This window comes from Oncorhynchus mykiss, chromosome 3 (genome assembly GCF_057628025.1).
Source record: "Oncorhynchus mykiss isolate SJ-2025 chromosome 3, ASM5762802v1, whole genome shotgun sequence".
Taxonomy (NCBI): domain Eukaryota; kingdom Metazoa; phylum Chordata; class Actinopteri; order Salmoniformes; family Salmonidae; genus Oncorhynchus; species Oncorhynchus mykiss.
The window spans coordinates 24,305,242-24,327,700 of NC_143024.1; the positions used below are offsets into that span (position 1 = coordinate 24,305,242).

The following is a 22,459-nucleotide window of genomic DNA, read 5'->3' on the forward strand; positions in this document are numbered from 1 at the left end:
GGCCATTCTAACACCTGGATATGTTTATTTTTGAACCATTCCATTGTAGATTTTGCTTTATGTTTTGGATCATTGTCTTGTTGGAAGACAAATCTCCGTCGCAGTCTCGGGTCTTTTGCAGACTCCATCAGGTTTTCTTCCAGAATGGTCCTGTATTTGGCTCCATCCATCTTCCCATCAATTTTAACCATCTTCCCTGTCCCTGCTGAAGAAAAGCAGGCCCAAACCATGATGCTGCCACCACCATGTTTGACAGTGGGGATGGTGTGTTCAGCTGTGTTGCTTTTACGCCAAACATAACGTTTTGCATTGTTGCCAAAAAGTTCAATTTTGGTTTCATCTGACCAGAGCACCTTCTTCCACATGTTTGGTGTGTCTCCCAGGTGGCTTGTGGCAAACTTTAAACAACACTTTTTATGGATATCTTTAAGAAATGGCTTTCTTCTTGCCACTCTTCCATAAAGGCCAGATTTGTGCAATATACGACTGATTGTTGTCCTATGGACAGAGTCTCCCACCTCAGCTGTAGATCTCTGCAGTTCATCCAGAGTGATCATGGGCCTCTTGGCTGCATCTCTGATCAGTCTTCTCCTTGTATGAGCTGAAAGTTTAGAGGGACGGCCAGGTCTTGGTAGATTTGCAGTCGTCTGATACTCCTTCCATTTCAATATTATCGCTTGCACAGTGCTCCTTGGGATGTTTAAAGCTTGGGAAATATGTTTGTATCCAAATCCGGCTTTAAACTTCTTCACAACAGTATCTCGGACCAGCCTGGTGTGTTCCTTGTTCTTCATGATGCTCTCTGCGCTTTTAACGGACCTCTGAGACTATCACAGTGCAGGTGCATTTATACGGAGACTTGATTACACACAGGTGGATTGTATTTATCATCATTAGTCATTTAGGTCAACATTGGATCATTCAGAGATCCTCACTGAACTTCTGGAGAGAGTTTGCTGCACTGAAAGTAAAGGGGCTGAATAATTTTGCACGCCCAATTTTTCAGTTTTTGATTTGTTAAAAAAGTTTGAAATATCCAATAAATGTCGTTCCACTTCATGATTGTGTCCCACTTGTTGTTGATTCTTCACAAAAAAATACATTTTTATATCTTTATGTTTGAAGCCTGAAATGTGGCAAAAGGTTGCAAAGTTCAAGGGGGCCGAATACTTTCGCAAGGCACTGTACGGAATTCAACAATCGTTTATCAAGGGATATTTTCTACAGGAAGCCTACTCCCTCTGCAATATTTTGTTGGGCTTCAACGTTTGATGTAAACTGGCGCCGTGCTTGGCTCACTCCACACAAATTTATGGTGACCAATAAAGTAAAGGAGATCTCCTTTAAGATTATCCATAGATTCTATCGGTGTAATAGCTTGATTTCTAAATATATACCTGATGTTACCAGTGAATGCAGTTTTTCTGAACTAGAAACTGAATCTATTGAACACTTATTCTGTCATTGTTTACATAGTGAAGTGTTCTGGACTGATGTAAAACTATATCTTGGCCTCATATTGCATACAACCATTGAAATTTCTAGGTTTGACATATTATTTTACTACACTGGTTCCACAATTGAACGTGAGTATGTCATAAATCTATTTTATTAGGAAAGAAATACACAAATCAAAATGTATGAAGAAAAAGTCCCTTTTCTTAATTTTTTTAATCCGATTTGGAAATCTATTTAGTCATTAAAACTTAAACAAAAAATGTATTCGCTACATATCTGTATTTGAATTTATATCATGTGGATTAGTTTTATTTTCTCTCATTTCTTTGTGGAATCCCTCTGGCTGTTATGTTTAGCATATTAATGTTAATAAAAATTTATTAAAAAACACCACTCCCCTCACAGGAAAACTCCTGCGCACGCGCTTTTTTCTGTTCCTTTCCACACTGCTAACGCAAGTGGAAGGACTGAAAATGCATTTAACAGATTACTGTGAAGTAATATAAGGATTCATGTTTATTATTACCTGTTTATGCTCATGTTTTGAAATTATACTTCATTACTATAACGATTATCAATACACTTGAACATTAACTCAGTCACCTCTGGTCAACAAAAACGTATTTTCCTAGTACATTCATTGTCAAATTCGTCAACCAGCATCGACCCGCTCTGCCTTCTCACAAAAGTAGCAAACTCAACAAGACCCGCCAAAAACTCGTGCTGTCAGCGGCAGCGAGCACTCTGTGGAGGTAAATTTGCTAAACGCTAGCTTTTTATAATGCATGTCTACTAGGTTTGAGGTTTAGCGCACCTGTCTAGTGATTATTTGGCCGGGGTTCAATATCTGCCATAGTCACTATTTATTTGCTCTCCCAAAAGCAACACAGGCCTAATACGTGATAAATAGCTAACTGTAAAGTAATGAGTGAGCGTTTTAGAAAATCATTGGACATATAGTCTTTGGTTTCATGCCATTTTATGTAAATCATATTGCTGCCTATAATTGATGCTTCGTGGTCTTATGCTGCCATCTATTGGGAATATTTAGCAATTAAACGTTCTTAATTCACATAAAGGCATTAGTGAAACAGCTGAGAAATAAATTGTATTTTTCCTATTAATTCCTGAGATCAGTCTCAAACCTGCACCACCTATCCCCGCCAATTGCTGGACTTTGACATATAGGTTACTAGGTCACACCCAGTTCAAACCACATTTGAAAAATAAAATGTGGCTTGTTTATCAAGTGTTCTGCCTTGCAAAAATATATATCCTCAAATAACAAAAAATAGCAAAATGCTTGCATAGGTTTTGATTTTAAAAAGTATCAAAAAGCTACTCAGTCCTATAATGGTATTTACTAACATTATTACAAAATTGTTTAAAAGTGTTCTAGGCTACCCTACCTAAGAATTAAGGTTAGGGTTAAGGCTAAAATAGGTTATACCTAGAAGGGGTAGGGTTTTTAAGGCAAAAAACAGTATAAATGTATAGCCCTCTATAGCCCTGTGGCCACTACATAACTCATTAGTGACACTTGCTAGGCTCATAATCTGAGGTGGGCAACTGCGTCAGATCTAAAAATCAATGAGCTAGACCTATCCATTCGATTTTGCAATTCTGAACCTGCGCAGCATTCGCTCCATGCGATGCCCACTAACAGACTGACGCATATCAAAATACTCAGCAGCTATTTAGAAACAAAAGTTATTTTTTTAAATGAAGTAATTTCTTAATTAAAAAATGTCTTACGGCTGTTTAGATCGGCAGCATCTTGCAAATAGGACAAGGACATGCGTTTTGTTTAGGTGTACATCTTTTTCTGAAAGAAAAATATGGTTAACCATGACCAGAAAATGTTTAACGTTTGATGGCTATGCGCCCAGCCATCGTTAGCACTGTGGGTCACAACACGTGTACCCAGAAGAACAGTTAGCTTATTGTTCATAATACATTACTTGAGGTAAGCCTATGTACAGTGCCTTGCGAAAGTATTCGGGCCCCCTTGAACTTTGCAACCTTTTGCCACATTTCAGGCTTCAAACATAAAGATATAAAACTGTATTTTTTTGTGAAGAATCAACAACAAGTGGGACACAATCATGAAGTGGAACGACATTTATTGGATATTTCAAACTTTTTTAACAAATCAAAAACTGAAAAATTGGGCGTGCAAAATTAATCAGCCCCTTTACTTTCAGTGCAGCAAACTCTCTCCAGAAGTTCAGTGAGGATCTCTGAATGATCCAATGTTGACCTAAATGACTAATGATGATAAATACAATCCACCTGTGTGTAATCAAGTCTCCGTATAAATGCACCTGCACTGTGATAGTCTCAGAGGTCCGTTAAAAGCGCAGAGAGCATCATGAAGAACAAGGAACATACCAGGCAGGTCCGAGATACTGTTGTGAAGAAGTTTAAAGCCGGATTTGGATACAAAAAGATTTCCCAAGCTTTAAACATCCCAAGGAGCACTGTGCAAGCGATAATATTGAAATGGAAGGAGTATCAGACCACTGCAAATCTACCAAGACCTGGCCGTCCCTCTAAACTTTCAGCTCATACAAGGAGAAGACTGATCAGAGATGCAGCCAAGAGGCCCATGATCACTCTGGATGAACTGCAGAGATCTACAGCTGAGGTGGGAGACTCTGTCCATAGGAAAACAATCAGTCGTATATTGCACAAATCTGGCCTTTATGGAAGAGTGGCAAGAAGAAAGCCATTTCTTAAAGATATCCATAAAAAGTGTTGGTTAAAGTTTGCCACAAGCCACCTGGGAGACACACCAAACATGTGGAAGAAGGTGCTCTGGTCAGATGAAACCAAAATTGAACTTTTTGGCAACAATGCAAAACGTTATGTTTGACGTAAAAGCAACACACCATCCCCACTGTCAAACATGGTGGTGGCAGCATCATGGTTTGGGCCTGCTTTTCTTCAGCAGGGACAGGGAAGATGGTTAAAATTGATGGGAAGATGGATGGAGCCAAATACAGGACCATTCTGGAAGAAAACCTGATGGAGTCTGCAAAAGACCTGAGACTGGGACGGAGATTTGTCTTCCAACAAGACAATGATCCAAAACATAAAGCAAAATCTACAATGGAATGGTTCAAAAATAAACATATCCAGGTGTTAGAATGGCCAAGTCAAAGTCCAGACCTGAATCCAATCGAGAATCTGTGGAAAGAACTGAAAACTGCTGTTCACAAATGCTCTCCATCCAACCTCACTGAGCTCGAGCTGTTTTGCAAGGAGGAATGGGAAAAAATGTCAGTCTCTCGATGTCCAAAACTGATAGACATACCCCAAGCGACTTACAGCTGTAATCGCAGCAAAAGGTGGCGCTACAAAGTATTAACTTAAGGGGGCTGAATAATTTTGCACGCCCAATTTCAGTTTTTGATTTGTTAAAAAAGTTTGAAATATCCAATAAATGTCGTTCCACTTCATGATTGTGTCCCACTTGTTGTTGATTCTTCACAAAAAAATACAGTTTTATATCTTTATGTTTGAAGCCTGAAATGTGGCAAAAGGTCGCAAAGTTCAAGGGGGCCGAATACTTTCGCAAGGCACTGTATTTAATGTGGTCATGTCTGATTGCCAACAATAGCGAAGCAGGTATTGTGACGTGTAACAATGGACAGGGAATAAAACTTTCGGAAGGCGAGTTGGTGCTCAATAGAACTAATAGGAGCTGGCAGGGTGAAAAAATTACTACAAAACTACCGCAAGTAGTTGAGACAGATGGTAATATTATGAAACTGGGCTCTACGGCGGATGCAATGAACTACTTATCAGAAAAAAAGCGTTAAAAATGTAATGTGTCCAGCCTACCTGGAGTAAACAAATAATGTCCTGTTCTCTCTCAGATGTGCGGTCCTGAAACTATTAGCTAGCTAAACTAGCTAGTTACTGTTAGGGTTGCGTCAATTCAAATCTGGTATCAGAACAAGTTAAAACACTGAGTCACTGATTGTACTCTATGTACTTTTATTAGCTAAGCAATAAATGGGAAATGCAACTTTCCTATATACTTACTCACTTTAATACCACGCAGGGCAGAACAGGGAACTGACAAGTCGTAAGAAAACAGCTGTTCATATACTGTGATAGACATAGTTCCAACCCGTCTGTTGGCCTATCACAATAGAGGCTGAGCGTGGTTTAGACTTGCTCAGCCTATCGCAGGCGCTCAGGCTGGTCCCCGCCTCTTGGCGCTTCTTGGAGTCCACCCTCTGTCGATGTATAGAATCTCACTGTTCTGGTATCACCCCCCTAGTTATAACAGTTGCTCAGTTCCTGCTATTGTGTTGTTCAGTATTTTTCCATCTCAGTAAACCTCGTGATGGCCACCCCTCCCTATACCTAATTAACCACAACTTTGTAAGATACAGCAAGTCACACCATGTGCTCAATATTGTCACATCCAAACACAAGGACAAAGCATCTGCTGGGCTGTTATGCAACATGCAGCAGTCTCAGCATGTTGCTCAGTTATTGTCACACACACAAACAGGCAAGTAGATGTAGCAAGCAGTTGTTTAATCTCATGATGATGCTCAAGTGCACAAAGGCAGATACTTCACACATCCAACATCAGATAATATTTAATCATATAATGGCTATAATGTAAAACACAGAATCCCACATTACTCTATTTCTGACACGTGCATAATCGGATTTATGGCGCTACAGTGTTAGCTGAGAAATATATAATAGTGTATATATCGCGCTAGCTACTAATGTTATTTCTCTCTTCTTGCCCATGTGAAATTATAAAATGTTTTAAGAGAAGAGTAACCGGTTAGCTATTAATTAATAACCTCACTCAATTATATTTTTCCAATAGTCTCCAGTATTGATTCGCAAAATGACAACTGTTAACCAGTCGTCAGTTTCTTGCATGTGCGGAGCCCAGCTAATTTAATGTTATTGATTTAGATAACTTACCGTTACTGTTCCTCAGCATGTTTTAACGGAAAATAGCTAGCCAAACAGTTAATGCCCACTACAAAACGTTTTAATATCTATTTTATATGTATAACATTTGTCACGTTCTGACCTTTATTTCCGTTGTTTTGTATTTATTTAGTATGGTCAGGGTGTGAGTTGGGTGGGCAGTCTATGTTTGTTTTTCTATGTTTTGGGGTATTTCTATGTTTTCGGCCTAGTATGGTTCTCAATCAGAGGCAGGTGTCATTAGTTGTCTCTGATTGAGAATCATACTTAGGTAGCCTGGGTTGCACTGTTTGTTTGTGGGTGATTGTCTATGTTGATGGCTTGTTTCAGCACAGGTCTCATTTTGTAGCTTCACGGTCGAATTTGGTTTATTGTTTTTGTTGCTCGTTTGTATAGTGTTCAGTCTTTCTTGATTAAAGATTTACCATGGACACTTACCACGCCGCATTTTGGTCTTCCGATCCATCTCGCCTCTCCTCTTCAGATGAAGAGGAGGATGACCGTGACAACATTAAACGATATATTTATAACTTACTTTTCTATCTCGGTGGCGTTATAAAAGTCTCAACAACGAATCTTTACTTAACGTTCGCTACATTAAAACAAGCGTTGAAGTCTTAATCAACGTCTGCATCTAATTTTAAACCTAATTTAAATATGATGACGATCTATTTTATTGACGTTACTAAGCCATCTGACAGACCAATAAACGCGACTTTGAAAAACCCATCTTGACACTTGATCCCACCTACTCGGCTCACTTGCCTGCCATTGGAAACGGCAGGATCTGGTCTATCTTAGTAGAGCATCATTGGTTGTGTACCATATTAGTGAGTGTCGTGTGGTAGGGTATTTATTTATTACATTTTTCAAGCAAACTACCTCCAGTCAGGTAGGTTGCGGTAATGCAACAAATTGGATACCAACCGCCGTTAAAACCTCAGAAGAAGGTTGCGCGCCATACACGCACACCCACTTAATTGAGGAAGGAAGGCAGGTTACAATCGAAACTGCAGTCAACGGCTCTACAAAAGCACATTTTACCTGTTTACAAACTAAAGTTTTGTGTTGGGGTCAACAAATCTAGAAAGAATACAGGTAAACCGTCAACCAGAAAGGAAGAGTGTCTCTGGACAACGGTCAGCGTATAAAAAGGAGAATTTTGAAGAAAGCGAAAGTAAAAACTTGACGCGTTTTCTGAAGGGGCCTGCAGATTCGACAGCGACGCGTTTTCTGAAGGGGCCTGCAGATTCGACAGCGACACCATGGCTGAATGTGGTTGGGATGAGGAGATGTCAGAGGTTCCATCCCTCCTTCAGGAGGACCTGACCTGTCCGGTCTGTAAAGATCTCTACCGGGGGCCCGTTCTTCTTTCTTGCAGCCACAGCTTCTGCAAGGAGTGTTTGGAGAAATGCTGGAATGGGCCGGGGCAGAACTGTCCCGTGTGCAGGAAGAGCTGTGACGGCGAGCAACCAATATCCAACCGGGCGCTGATGGATGCGACAGAGTCGTTTCAGAAGGAGAAGCGTTGGCGGGGACCGAACGCAATCAGTAACGTGCCTCTTTGTAACCTGCATCGTTTGGCGTTTCAACTTTACTGCGTAAAGGACGAGGAGCCCGTGTGCGTCGACTGTGTCCCTCTACATCGGGCTCACGAGCTGCTGCCGCTCAACGAGGGGACGCGGTTGTGTCAGGTGAGATTGAGGAGATTAGATTATCTGGGCCGGGTTTCCCAGGTGAGAGGAGTTTGTTCTGGTGAAAAGTGGTTGCATTCGTTCTGGAACCGGTTTGACTCCCTGGCTTGAGCCAGATGCCCCGCTTTTGCCGACGGCTAAATCGGCTCAAAACAAAAGTGGCAGGTTAAGTATGTGGAGTATTCATATAATGCAGTGTTTTGACATGCAAAGTGATTGCTTTTAATTAAAAAAGCATTTTTCTGCCTTCCCAATTAAAACTGTATGTTTCTGAACGATGCAGATTACTGTTCAGTTGAGAAGGGCACTCCTCCCTCACCGCTTTTGCACTTTATAGGTGGTTTGAAGTCAGATATACAAATCTGTTTTCTGGCCTTGCGACTTGTCTGAACTGCTGTGGCTAGCCAAAAAGTTGGATCATGTTATACTTTGAGGCTTTAAGTGTTCTTACACTGATTTTGTACATTCAAAGCAACTAAACGTCCATGGCAGGTATTTTTCTTGAAGACGTTTTTAGCGGACTACATCCAAAAGGTGTATTGTCACCACCTACTGGGTGGGGTAGAACTGAAATAAAATAACTTAATAATAATACAAAATAAAACACTCATATATTATTTTTTTAAAAATAAAAAAAAGTCAATGTACTCCTTCACTTAGTCAAATGTACTCAGATCCCTACACAGCTTCTGGGGCCTGAGAGTGGGAAGAATTTCAGACATTCCCTGGAATGTTTCAGATGTGAAATCCTGGAGTTCTAAGAACCTTATCTGCTTTCACAATGATTTCCAGTTTCTTTTTTTTCCCTGTACAATTAATCACCTGCGCAATGAATGCAACAAAAATCAACATTCTCCACGATTAGTGTTTCAGGATCTTTCAACTGACTGACATCCAGACTTGGGCATACACTACCATAGCTTCATCGTCTCTACTCGCTGCGTCAACAATTTTCACTGACTGCATAAGAGACCTTCTCAACAACCCTGATCCTTTCTACTTCAACCTCCTCCATCCGAACAGGGCACTCGGAACTATGGAATGTGATTCCCATCACAATGGCAACATTGTGCATCCTCAGACTCTTCAACAATGATATTCCGTTTGCAAACACTTGACACATGGCCAAACCTTTTACATTTATGACATTGAAGTTGCTTTTGTACATAAACTCGCACCACATATCTCATATATCCCAGCTTTACATGGGTTGGGAGAAATTCTTCATCGAACATCAATAACCCAAATGCTTTACTCCTTTCCATTCACCGTGCGGGTTAAGCGACGTGAATCAACTGTTCCTGGCATGTTAATCTTAAACCATGACGCCTCGATATCCATAGAGACGCCAGATATGACACCTTTTATTGGTGACTTCCTCCGATAATCATTCCACTAAATGTGTCGATAATTTGTGCATTATCCTTTTGTTCTTTTGACACACATGAAATCAACATCATACCACTCCTGGTCACTCTGACTCCACTTCTCCCAATGCATCCTTTGCCATCTTTGTGACCACAAACGGTTTTCCCCAAAAAACATCCTTGCTCGTGAATCGCAGTCCAACAACAAGTGAGGCAGTATCATAAGGAGGCTTATCTTGATTTTAAAACTTTTGCCCTTTTTAGCTCCGTTCTTAGATGAAATGATTGGAATACTGAAATATCTATCTTCATTCGCACCAACAGAATCAAGCATTGCTTCTGGTTCCACCATTGCTCTCCCTCCCCAAGTTAGTGCTTACAACAATACCTTAGCTTGCTACATAACTTCTGAGTGAAAGGAACTACGAGCACCACCACCAATCAGCCAACACCATTGTGGACACACCCATTGTTACTACGACAACTAGCATAGTCAGCTAGTCAGCTAATGACTGCTGTCTGAACACACATGATTTGGTCATTTGTAACTTGCTGTTTGGACAGTCAGTATTCCTAAACAGATTTGAGCATTAAGGCCTGCAGTGTGAACAAGACTTTATTGCCCTGATTCCCTTAGACATCACCCAATAGCTTAGGACCTGAAACAATACTGCAAATAAGTTGCTGTATGTTTTTGAATGTTTTATTATCTGGTAGTCACTAGATCACAAACTATTATGCATATTAATTGTGTTTTATGTGTTCTATTGCAGGAAGAACTGACCATTAAAGTCAACATATTGGAGGAGAAAGTGGAGACCTTCAAGAGAATGAAAAATAAATACTCTAACACAGTTGATTTCATGAAGGTACTATAATACTGTATCTGCTTGACCTGCCTACATCTACACTGTAGGGCATATCAATGACCATGACTAATGTCATGTGGACAGATCGTGGTGACGGTTTTGTGTAAGATAGTGGGATTTGTTAGAGCTCTTTGATGCCCTCACTAGTTCTATCTAGATGTGTGTAGCCTATCTAGCGCCCAACAGTTTGATGTTCATCATTGTTCTGTAATGAGATATGTGAACCAACCTGTTTGACTGGTTATGAGTAGGGACAGACTGAGATTCCTTGAGCCACCAGAAATAATTGGAAATAATAAAATAGTTGACTGTAGATCAAACCTAGGGCCTGGAGTCCTGACAAGGAAAGTCTCTAGAGGAAACTATAATTCTAGCCTATAGATGAGTAATGTGTGAGATATGAATGACGAGAGGTATGTCAGTATCATTACAAAATGTCACTCTTCCTCCAACCTCTCTTGTACCCAGAGCCAGGCCGAGAAGGCAAAGATGCAGATCAAGGCAGAGTTTGAGAGGCTCCGTCAGGTGCTGTGTGTAGAGGAGGCTGCCAGGCTGAAGGCCCTGGCAGATGAGGAGGAGGACAAGAGATCCGGTATGGAGGAAAGGATCAGCTCCTTGACCAGTGACATCGCTGCCCTCACTAAGCTGGTCCAAACAGTAAAGAGGGAGATGGGGGCGGAGGATTTAACCTTCTTGCAGGTAAGCAGGAGGGGTCTCCCTCATGGAGGGGGGGGGGGGGTCGCCCTCTCTCATCCTAACTGTACATTGTCATTATGCATGACAGTGAGACCTTTTTGAATGCACGCATTTGTCAATCTTATTCACAATGAACTAATGGGTTCAATTGTGTTGTTTTTTAGAACTTAGAAAGCCTTAAAGAAAAAGTAAGTACAGTAACATCCTATCAGTTGCCCAACAGTTCGGGTACCCTCCCTCTAATATCATGGTCATCTTCTATGATGTCATGTTTTCACAGAGCCCAGTGGCCTCGTGAAGACCCCCAGAATCCCTCAGATGCTCTCCTGAACATGGCCAAACACGTGGGCTCTCTGGGCTACAGCATTTGGAAGAGCATGCAGGTGCACGTCACATGCAGTGAGTACATGTACTGAAGGGTTAGGGTTCTAACTTCCTACATAAGTTATGACACACAATAAAATGGGTGTGGATGGCTATATAACATGTAAAGGATCAATGTTTTGAATGAAGGAGGAAACACTTTGAGCAACACTTACACTTCAATCATAATGTGTCGTAACACGTCTCCCTCTCTCTCTCCAGTCCCAGTGGTGATGGACCCTAACACAGCCTCTCCCTGGCTTTCCATGTCCCCAGACCTGGCCAGCGTACGGGACAGCCCAGAGCGCCAGTCTCTCCCGGACAACCCTGAGCGCTTCGACCCCTGTGTCTTTGTCCTTGGAGCTGAGGGCTTCTGCTCCGGCAAGCACCGCTGGGAGGTCCATGTGGGAGACAACCCAAAGTGGATCCTGGGAATCTGTAAGGAGTCTGTGGCTCGCAAGAGGAAGTTCACCGTGTCCACAGACAGGGGTGTGTGGACCATCGGTCTGAGCAAAGGGGTGTACAATGCCCTGACTGGCGAACGCACAGTGCTGGTCTTCGAGAGTCGTCCAGAGAGGATCCGGGTAAAGCTAAACATGGATAAGGGGGAGGTGTCATTTTGGGACACAGGCAACGGTGGGAAGCACCTGTGCACCTTCAAACACAAGTTTACAGAGAGAGTGTTCCCCATATTTGGTCCTGGGCTCCAAACCACCCCGATGGAGGTTAAGCCGGCCAAGGTGACCATTCATACTGCGTGACAGGGCAGTGTGACAGTCACTACAGCTTGCTAAGTGTCTGGTTCAATAGCCGATGGGCAGTAGTAGTACTCGCTTGGATAGAGATCACATGTTATGGTCAGAAGATAGCCTAATACGTGCACTTGAATAGATGGGGCATTCCACTGTTTAAGCTATCAGGCTGGTGTGGTTGTATTCTAGTAGTTTTACTGTGGCTATAGGTTTGCGTTGAGGTTTGGATCAAGGCTTTTTGTATGGTCACAATCATCTTTGAAAATGTGCCATAGCAGTATTCATATGCTTTCCATAGGATGTACAGCATGCAGGCATTTATTACATGAGGGATTCTTTTGACACTGATTTTCTTTAACTGCTATGTTTACATTGCTGGGCGATTATACATAAATATTTTCTAGGACTAGAGGGGATCCGGGGCTAAGAACGTATTTTCTGTCAAATTTTGCTGCGTTCTGAGATTTATTGATATTTTTGCTGATTTAATTATGTATCTGTATGGAATTATGTGAAAAAAACGAATCAAATGTTATGTCACATGCGCCGAATACAACTGGTGTATACTTGACTGTGAAAAGCTTGCTTACCAGCCATACCCAACAATGCAGAGTTTAAAAATCAAAATAAAATGGTTAAACAAGGAATAAATATAGACATTGTACCAGATCAATGTGCACGGGTACAAAGTATTGTATGTACATGAAGGCAGGGTAAAGTGAGTGGGCATCAGGATAGATAATAAGAGTAAAATAAAGAACAGAGCAGCAACAGTAAATACGTGTAAAGGTGTGTGTGTTGTCGGTCTGTGTGTGCATATGTAGTGAATGTGTGGGAGTGTCAATGTAGTGTGTTTGTGTGAAAAATATACACTGCTCAAAAAAATAAAGGGAACACTTAAACAACACAATGTAACTCCAAGTCAATCACACTTCTGTGAAATCGAACTGTCCACTTAGGAAGCAACACTGATTGACAATAAATGTCACATGCGGGCGCTACCAGGAGACAGGCCAGTACATCAGGAGACGTGGAGGAGGCCATAGGAGGGCAACAACCCAGCAGCAGGACCGCTACCTCCGCCTTTGTGCAAGGAGGAGCACTGCCAGAGCCCTACAAAATGACCTCCAGCAGGCCACAAATGTGCATGTGTCTGCTCAAACGGTCAGAAACAGACTCCATGAGGGTGGTAATGAGGGCCCGACGTCCACAGGTGGGGGTTGTGCTTACAGCCTAACACCGTGCAGGACGTTTGGCATTTGCCAGAGAACACCAAGATTGGCAAATTCGACACTGGCGCCCTGTGCTCTTCACAGATGAAAGCAGGTTCACACTGAGCACATGTGACAGACGTGACAGAGTCTGGAGACGCCGTGGGGAACGTTCTGCTGCCTGCAACATCCTCCAGCATGACCGGTTTGGCGGTGGGTCAGTCATGGTGTGGGGTGGCATTTCTTTGGGGGGCCGCACAGCTCTCCATGTGCTCGCCAGAGGTAGCCTGACTGCCATTAGGTACCGAGATGAGATCCTCAGACCCCTTGTGAGACCATATGCTGGTGCAGTTGGCCCTGGGTTCCTCCTAATGCAAGACAATGCTAGACCTCATGTGGCTGGAGTGTGTCAGCAGTTCCTGCAAGAGGAAGGCATTGATGCTATGGACTGGCCCGCCCGTTCCCCAGACCTGAATCCAAATGAGCACATCTGGGACATCATGTCTCGCTCCATCCACCAACGCCACATTGCACCACAGACTGTCCAGGAGTTGGCGGATGCTTTGGTCCAGGTCTGGGAGGAGATCCCTCAGGAGACCATCCGCCACCTCATCAGGAGCATGCCCAGGCGTTGTAGGGAGGTCATACAGGCACGTGGAGGCCACACACACTACTGAGCCTCATTTTGACTTGTTTTAAGGGCATTACATCAAAGTTGGATCAGCCTGTAGTGTGGTTTTCCACTTTAATTTTGAGTGTGACTCCAAATCCAGACCTCCATGGGTTGATAAATTTGATTTCCATTGATAATTTTTGTGTGATTTTGTTGTCAGCACAGTCAACTATGTAAAGAAAAAAGTATTTAATAAGAATATTTAATTCATTCAGATCTAGGATGTGTTATTTTAGTGTTCCCTTTATTTTTTTGAGCAGTGTATAATAATATACAGTGCATTCGGAAAGTATCCAGACCCCTTTTTCCACAATTAGTTACAGCCTTATTCCAAACTTGATTAAATCACCCCCCCCAAATCTACACACACTACCCCATAATGACAAAGAAATAACAGGTCTGCAGAAATTTTTGAAAAATGTATTAAACATAAAAAACAATGACATTTACATAAGTATTCAGACCCTTTAGTCAGTACTTTGTTGAAGCTCCTTTCGTATGACGCTACAAGCTTGTATTTGGGGAGTTTCTCCCATTCTTCACTGCAGATCCTCCCAAGCTCTGGCAGGTTGGATGGGGAGCCGTCGCTGCACAGCTATGTTCAGGTCTCTCCAGAGATGTTCGATCGGGTTCAAGTCCGGGCTCTGGCTGGGCCACTCAAGGACATTGAGACTTGTCCCGAAGCCACTCCTGCGTTGTCTTGGTTGTGTGCTGTTGGAAAGTGAACCTTCAACCCCAGTCTGAGGTCCTGAGTGCTCTGAAGCAGGTTTTCATGAAGGATCTCGCTGTACTTTGCTCCGTTCATCTTTCCCTCGTACCTGAGTAGTCGCCCAGTCCCTTCTGCTGAAAAACATCCCCTTAGAATGATGCTGCCACCACCATGCTTCACCGTAGGGATGGTGCCAGGTTTTCTCCAGATGGGATGCTTGGCATTCAGGCCAAAGACTTCAATCTTAGTTTCATCAGACCAGAGAATGTTGTTTCTCATGGTTTAAGAGTCCTTTAGGTGCCTTTTGGCCAACTCCAAGCAGGCTATCATGTGCCTTTTACTGAGGAGTGGCTTCCGTCTGGCCACTCTACCATAAAGGCCTGATTGGTGGAGTGCTGCGCAGATGGTTGTCCTTCTGTAAGGTTCTCCCAACTCTGGAGCTCTGTCAGACTGACCATCGGGTTCTTGGTCAACTCCCTGACCAAGGCCCTTCTCCCCCGATTGCTCAGTTTGGCCGGGTGGCCAGCTCTAGGATGAGTCTTGCTGGTTCCAAAATTCTTCCATTTAAGAATTGTTGGAACCGGCTAAACTTTAAACATTGAGATATTAAATAAATGATAGAGAAGAAGATGCCTTGAGTAGGAAGAGTGAAAGAGAATGGGTTTTGTGTCCGAAGTTAAGGGTTCTCTGTAAAAAGCCAGAAGGCTTTGGAATGTGTTTGATGGAGGAGAGGAGAGGAGAGCGATGTGTTGATATAGGGAAGACGGATGGATATCTGTAGATTAGGTGAAGGAGGGGTTCAGGTCAGGAGGTGAGGGGTGAGGTCAGTTCCCCTTAAGGGAGTAATCAGAGTTAGTATCTGGTTACCTTCTTTCTCTTGGGCATAAACTAAGGATTGGAGAGAGGGAGTGTCTTAAGTAGGATGTATATAACCAATGGAGAGAAATGTTTTGCGGTCTGACTACAGCTGTACAAAACCTTTGGGAAGAATTAAACTTGGTTAAAGCTTCTCTAGTGTCTGTGGATTATTTACTCTGAAAAATAAGAACCTAACAGAATGATAGAGGCCAATGTGTTCTTGGGGACCTTCAATGCTGCAGAAATATTTCCTCAGATCTGTGCCTCAACACAGTCCTTTCTCGGAGCTCTACGGGCAGTTACTTCGACCTCATGGCTTGGATTTTGCTCTGACATGCACTGTCAACTGTGGGACAGTATATAGACAGGTGTGTGCCTTTCCAAATTATGTCCAATCAATTGAATGTACCACAGGTGGACTCCAATCAATTTGTAGAAACATCTCAAGGACGATCAATGGAAACAGGATGCACCTGTACTCAATTTTGAGTCTCATAGCAAAGGGTCTGAAGACTGATGTAAATCAGGTATTTCTGTTTTATTTTTTAAATAAATTTGCTAAAATAAAAAAAAAACGTTTTGCTTTGTCCTGATGCGGTATCATGTGTAGATTGATGAGGACATTTAAAAAAACAAATCTATTATAGAATAAGGCTATAACGAAACAAAATGTGGGGTCTGAATACATTCCGAATGCACTGTGTGTATGTATGTGTCACGTTCTGACCTTAGTTCCTTTATTTTGTCTTTGTGTTAGTTTGGTCAGGGCGTGAGTTGGGGTAGGTAGTCTATGTTCTTTTTTCTATGTTGTGTTTATGTGTTGGCCTGGTATGGTTCTCAATCAGAGGCAGCTGTCAATTGTTTTCTCTGATTGAGAATCATACTTAGGTAGCCTGTTTTCCCCTTTTTAGTTGTGGGTGATTGATTTCTGTGTCTTCACCATACAGAACTGTTTCGTTTTCGTTTGTCTTTCACGTTGTTATTTTGTATTTTCGTGTTCAGTGTCTTTTCATAAAAAATGACGAACACTTACCACGCTGCACATTGGTCCGATCTGTCATACTCCTCGTCAGAGAAAGACGAATTTCGTTATAGGATCACCCACCACAACCGAACCAAGCAGCGTGGTAACCAGGAGCATAGGGTTCTGGACTCCTGGACACAGGAAAAGATTTTGGACGGAAAGGGACCCTGGGCACAGGCTGGGGAATATCGCCGCCCCCGGGAAGAGCTGGAGGCAGCCAAAGCCGAGAGGCAGCATTATGAGGAGCTTGCACGGTGTCCCTAGTGCTCAGACAGCCCGGTGAGCTACATCGCAGCGCCTCGTATCGGCCGGGCTAGAGTGGGCATCGAGCCAGGTGCTATGAAGCCGGCTCAGAGCATCTGGTCTCCAGTGCGTCTCCTCGGCCCAGGGTATATAGCACCAGCCCTACACACAGTATCCCCGGTTCGCCAGCACAGCCCGGTCTGTTCCACCCAGCCGCACTGGCCGGGCTACGGGGAGTATCCAGCCAGGACAGGTTGTGCAGGCTCTGTGCTCGAGACCTCCAGTGCGCCTCCACGGTCCGATCCATTCGGTTCCTCCTCCACGCACCAGGCCTCCATTGGCAGCCCCACGCACTAGGCTGTCTCTCCGTCTCCTCCCTCCAGGTGCTCCCTCCTGTCCAGCGCTTCTAGGTGCTCCCTCCTGTCCAGCGCTGCCAGAGTCTTCCTCCTGTCCAGCGCTGCCAGAGTCTTCCTCCTGTCCAGCGCTGCCAGAGTCTTCCTCCTGTCCAGCGCTGCCAGAGTCTTCCTCCTGTCCAGCGCTGCCAGAGTCTTCCTCCTGTCCAGCGCTGCCAGAGTCTTCCTCCTGTCCAGCGCTGCCAGAGTCTTCCTCCTGTCCAGCGCTGCCAGTCTTCCTCCTGTCCAGCGCTGCCAGAGTCTTCCTCCTGTCCAGCGCTGCCAGAGTCGCCCGTCAGTCAGGAGCTGCCAGAGCCGCCCGTCAGTCAGGAGCTGCCAGAGCCGCCCGTCAGTCAGGAGCTGCCAGAGCCGCCCGTCAGTCAGGAGCTGCCAGAGCCGCCCGTCAGTCAGGAGCTGCCAGAGCCGCCCGTCAGTCAGGAGCTGCCAGAGCCGCCCGTCAGTCAGGAGCTGCCAGAGCCGCCCGTCAGACAGGAGCTGCCAGAGCCGCCCGTCAGTCAGGAGCTGCCAGAGCCGCCCGTCAGTCAGGAGCTGCCAGAGCCGCCCGTCAGTCAGGAGCTGCCAGAGCCGCCCGTCAGTCAGGAGCTGCCAGAGCCGCCCGTCAGTCAGGAGCTGCCAGAGCCGCCCGTCAGACAGGAGCTGCCAGAGCCGCCCGTCAGTCAGGAGCTGCCAGAGCCGCCCGTCAGTCAGGAGCTGCCAGAGCCGCCCGTCAGTCAGGAGCTGCCAGAGCCGCCCGTCAGTCAGGAGCTGCCAGAGCCGCCCGTCAGTCAGGAGCTGCCAGAGCCGCCCGTCAGACAGGAGCTGCCAGAGCCGCCCGTCAGTCAGGAGCTGCCAGAGCCGCCCGTCAGTCAGGAGCTGCCAGAGCCGCCCGTCAGTCAGGAGCTGCCAGAGCCGCCCGTCAGTCAGGAGCTGCCAGAGCCGCCCGTCAGTCAGGAGCTGGCAGAGCTGTCTTTCACAGCTCTGCCCGAGTTTCACGGCGCTGCCGGAGTCTCCCATCTATTCGGGACCCGCTGCAAGGGTCCCCAGTCCGAGGTCGATGGCGAGGGTCGCCGCTCTAAACGTGCCACTGAAGTGGGCAAAGCTTTTTCTCTGGGATATGTTCAGACACTATTCAATGTGTGTTTAACCAGTAATCTATGTTGGAATAAGTTGTTTGTGCTGATACTGATTTTGTAAAATAATGATGAATAAATGGATTGAGTGTTTTGAAGTCTACATAGCCCAGATTCACCACCAATGCACTTGTCAGGTGATGCACAGCAGCTATAGCCATGGTAATAAAGGTTTAACTGGTAGACACTACATCTGATTAGAAATCCAAACTACCACACTTTGCCTTACACCGTTTCTAGTCGTCAATACTCTTACTTTCTCAGGTGAGTTTCTCTGAGGATGCAATTAATGGCAATGCTGATGTTTACAATTTTAGTGATGGAGTGAAGACGAGGAGCCTTTTGAGGTTTTCGGTGGCCAGGGTCAGAATAGTGCAGAAGGTGTTGTATGTTGAGGCAGTGAAGAACGGCTCATAGTAATGGCTGGAATGGAGTCAATGGAATGGTATTAAGCACATCAAGCACATGGTTTCCATGTGGTGGAAGCCATTCTATTGACTCCATTCCAGCCATTATCTTGAGCCATCCTCCCCTCAGCAGCCTCCACTGATACCTATGGAACAGAAGGAGCATGCTCTGCGACTCAAGATCAAAGCAGATTGATTGGCATGTGGATCTTCGAATTATGTCGCCAATCAAGGGTGTTATCTGTGGGGTGGCGCTAGAAGTAAAAGCCAAGAGTATATAGGAATAATTGGATCAAGTGGTTGGTGTGCACTGACTGACCAGCATGGTGGTTGGAGTGAGGAAGCCCACTCCATCCATTCTACTGTTTTCTGATGAAGAGTCTCTCCCTTCTCACATGCATTTGGGTGTTATGAGATTCCCTGTGAGAGCCTTCGTGCCCAAACCCATGCAGTGTAATAAATGCAAATTATTTGGTCATGTGTCAAGTGTATGTAGATGGGAGGGGTATCATATGCCAGCTGAGCCTAAATGTGGCAATTGTGAACATGCACCTGCATTTCTGAAGTGTCCTGTTAGGGTGAAGGAGACCGGTGGCAAGAATAAGGGCTGTCCAGCATGTCTCCTATCTGGAGGTGGTGAGAAGAGTGAAGAAAGGAGTGAAGTTGATGAAGTAATGGTAGTAGGAGTAGAGACACCAGATAATATTCCTTGTCAACAATCCTGACATGTGGCATGTTAAAAATCTCTTAAGGGTCCGACCTTTTTTTCCAATTTTCTCCTAAAATGACTTACCCAAATCTAACTGCCTGTAGCTCAGGACCTGAAGTAAGGATATGCATATTCTTGATAACATTTGAAAGGAAACACTTTGAAGTTTGTGGAAATGTGAAATTTATGTAGGAGAATATAACACATTAGATCTGGTAAAAGATAATACAAAGAAAAAAAACATGTTTTTTTTGTACCATCATCTTTGAAACGCAAGAGAAAGGCCATAATGTATTATTCCAGCCCAGGCACAATTTAGATTGTGGCCACTAGATGGCAGCAGTGTATGTGCATAGTTTTAGACTGATCCAATGATCCATTGAATATCTGTTAAAAATGTTGTATCAAGACTGCCCAAATGTGCCTAATTGGTTTATTAATACATTTTCAAGTTCATAATTGTGCACTCTCCCCAAACAATAGCATGGCATTATTTCACTGTAATAGCTACTGTAAATTGGACAGTGCAGTTAGATTAAGAAGAATTTAAACGTTCTGTCCATATCATATATGTCTATGTCCTGGGAATTGTTTTTGTTTCTTACAACCTCATGCCAATCACATTAGCCTAGTTAGCTCAACAGTCCCGCTGGGGGGACAATGATCCCGTAGAGGTTTTTTAATAAGGTGGACTTCGTAGCGTTTATTGCATTGGTTATCAACTGCACAGCGCAAACAGAGAGGAAATCTGTGACTGGGATGTTTTTTTGTATTTCGCATGATATCGGTCCCCACTCCCCTTTTCCCGCAATGGAATGTGTTTTGTTTCAACACCCTATACACTAGGTGGCGGCAATACACTAATAGGTGTGGTCTGCAATAAAACCTTAAAAAATAAGAAGCAGTGAATACAATGGAATATTTTTTTGTTTCAATACCCTGTACAGAGGAAGTCTGCCATAAACCTTTAGAGAAAGAAGAGGAGCATTTTGTGTGGGAGGCTGCCATGTACAAAAACAACAAATATTAAGTAACATTTCACGCTGGCTAGTGTGCTAAGGCAAATTTATGAAGATGTGTCTGAAGCTGCGACAGATATATTTCATTAGTATTATGATTTAGCTAAACATCATTGAATAGATAGATGGCTGCGCTTTTGCATCTGGAAATAGCTTGCTCGCTAACTGGCTAGCAGCAATCCAGTAAGCGCGAGCCCCTGCGGAGGGTGGTCTGGGATTCAGGACGGCGGGGACTGGAGTCCAGTGCTGGAGTCCGACGACCCTCTTTGGTAGCCACTGCTGGCTAACGTTAGCTATCTCACAATCAGTTTTGCGTTGTGTCGCTCATAACTCACTGACAATGTAGAATATCATAGGGACGGAGACACGGGATCTGGTGAGTATTACGAATGCATGGGAAGGCTAAGCTAACGGTCCTCTGCTAGTGTGGTATTTATTTAACTAGGTAACGTTATCTCTTTCAAGATAGCTACCGTTAGCGTAGCGGAATTTGCTGTTAACGTTCAATACTCGCTTGCTAGCTGGTTATAACTAACTATATACTAGCAACATACAACTTTTGTATTTAGCTATTCTGTTTACGTTAGCCAACTAATGATATTACGTTAGCTAGCCTTAGCAATAACCGTTAACGTTAGCTAGCTAGTTATGGTTTGTCTGCGGAAAGTTAGCATTGTTTTGATACTGGCTAGCTACTAGTAACGTTGGCTAGCTACTAGTAACGTTAGCTAACTACTCGCTCACGGTTTCCTGGCATTTAGCTATAAGTTATATACGTTTATTTTTCTTTAAAATTATTTGCTAAACGTGGTTCAATTGAGATGTTTGCTAATCAGTAAACCAGAAACCGAGCAGCACCCATAGACAGAACAACTGCGATGATGATTAGCTATGAATATCTATATTGAAAACGTCTTAATGTTTTGAGAAGTGTAACTAGAAACTATTTGTACATGTCTGAAATTCAAATGAATGAGATTCTATCATATTGACAGAAGCTGAATCTTCTACAATGTGCGGGGGGCACGTTGTCAGTTTACATCACCTATGGCTCTGACTGTTGTGACTTTACAAAATGTGAATCATTAATTTATCTTTCTTAGAGACAGAAATAATTGGAACAGTAATAACACTAAGCTCATATGAAAAGCACAATCCTTAAGTTGTCACTCTGCCATCGACATAAATGAAATAATATGTTCTCTGCCTGCCAGCACAGATTTTTTTACCCTGTTTGGTTACTTATGAATGTTACTGTAATATGTATGTATTTAGTTTGATTGGAAGTTATTGCCTAATGCCTATCTTGTGGAGTTTCAGATTTTTGACTCTGTAAATATGGTGCTGTAACCAGAATGCAGCACTGATGTGACATATAGGATGAAATATGCTCTAGTTTTGCCTATATTGAAATGCAACTTCTTTGTAAAATATTTTTTTGCATATCCATCTCACTGAAGTTGCATTGCTTGTTTGAACCATTTCTAGGTTCCCGGCTTGTGAGCGAGGTAATCGGACAACCCCATCTTCTTCACCTCCTCCATCTATTCCAGGTGGGGGAGAGGATGGCCTCCCTCCTCCATGTCCCCCTGCTGGGGTTGCTGCTGGTGGCTGTAGCCCCTGGGTGTTGGGCAGGAGACTGTAAGGGCCACAGACAGGTGCTCAGGGGCCCCCCAGGGTACGTCACAGACGGGCCAGGGAACTACTCTGTAAACGGGAACTGCGAGTGGCTCGTCAAAGGTGAGTGAGACAGTGGTAGGAAAACTGAGTGCTGTGAGGACAGTGTGTGTTGATAGATTAGTTGTCTTAGTTGATTGTCAGTTTGATGTGAATACATGGGTCTCAAGATATGCCAAGGAAAATCCTGTGTCGAGCAAATTAAGTGTACTCTAAATTATATCAGACTGATGTTTC

At 43.8% G+C, this 22,459-nt stretch overlaps 2 protein-coding genes across 4 annotated transcripts in view; both read left to right on the forward strand.

The window, feature by feature from the left end:
* Window positions 1-5,458: 5,458 nt before the first annotated feature.
* LOC110509972 (zinc-binding protein A33-like) lies at window positions 5,459-13,082 on the forward strand. Of its 2 annotated transcripts, XM_090226012.1 has the most exons (6): window positions 5,459-8,123; window positions 10,264-10,359; window positions 10,828-11,058; window positions 11,227-11,243; window positions 11,336-11,454; window positions 11,641-13,082. In XM_090226012.1, the coding sequence occupies exons 1-6, from the start codon at window positions 7,695-7,697 to the stop codon at window positions 12,177-12,179; spliced, it is 1,431 nt and encodes a 476-aa protein (XP_090082138.1). In that variant the 5' UTR covers window positions 5,459-7,694; the 3' UTR covers window positions 12,180-13,082. The 2 variants fall into 2 exon arrangements, 1 of the variants encoding a protein (XP_090082138.1); XR_016492978.1 differs by lacking the exon at window positions 11,227-11,243.
* Window positions 13,083-20,312: 7,230 nt separating this feature from the next.
* LOC110509979 (multiple epidermal growth factor-like domains protein 8) overlaps window positions 20,313-22,459 on the forward strand; it is a 37,575-nt gene continuing 35,428 nt past the window's right edge. Inside the window, exons 1-2 of one of the 2 annotated variants that reach the window (XM_021591243.3) lie at window positions 20,313-20,921; window positions 22,034-22,285. In XM_021591243.3, coding sequence (XP_021446918.3) covers window positions 22,111-22,285 — 175 coding nt within the window. In that variant the 5' untranslated portion in view covers window positions 20,313-20,921; window positions 22,034-22,110. The remainder of the gene's footprint in view (window positions 20,922-22,033; window positions 22,286-22,459) is intronic. The other variant, XM_021591237.3, reaches the window with a different exon arrangement.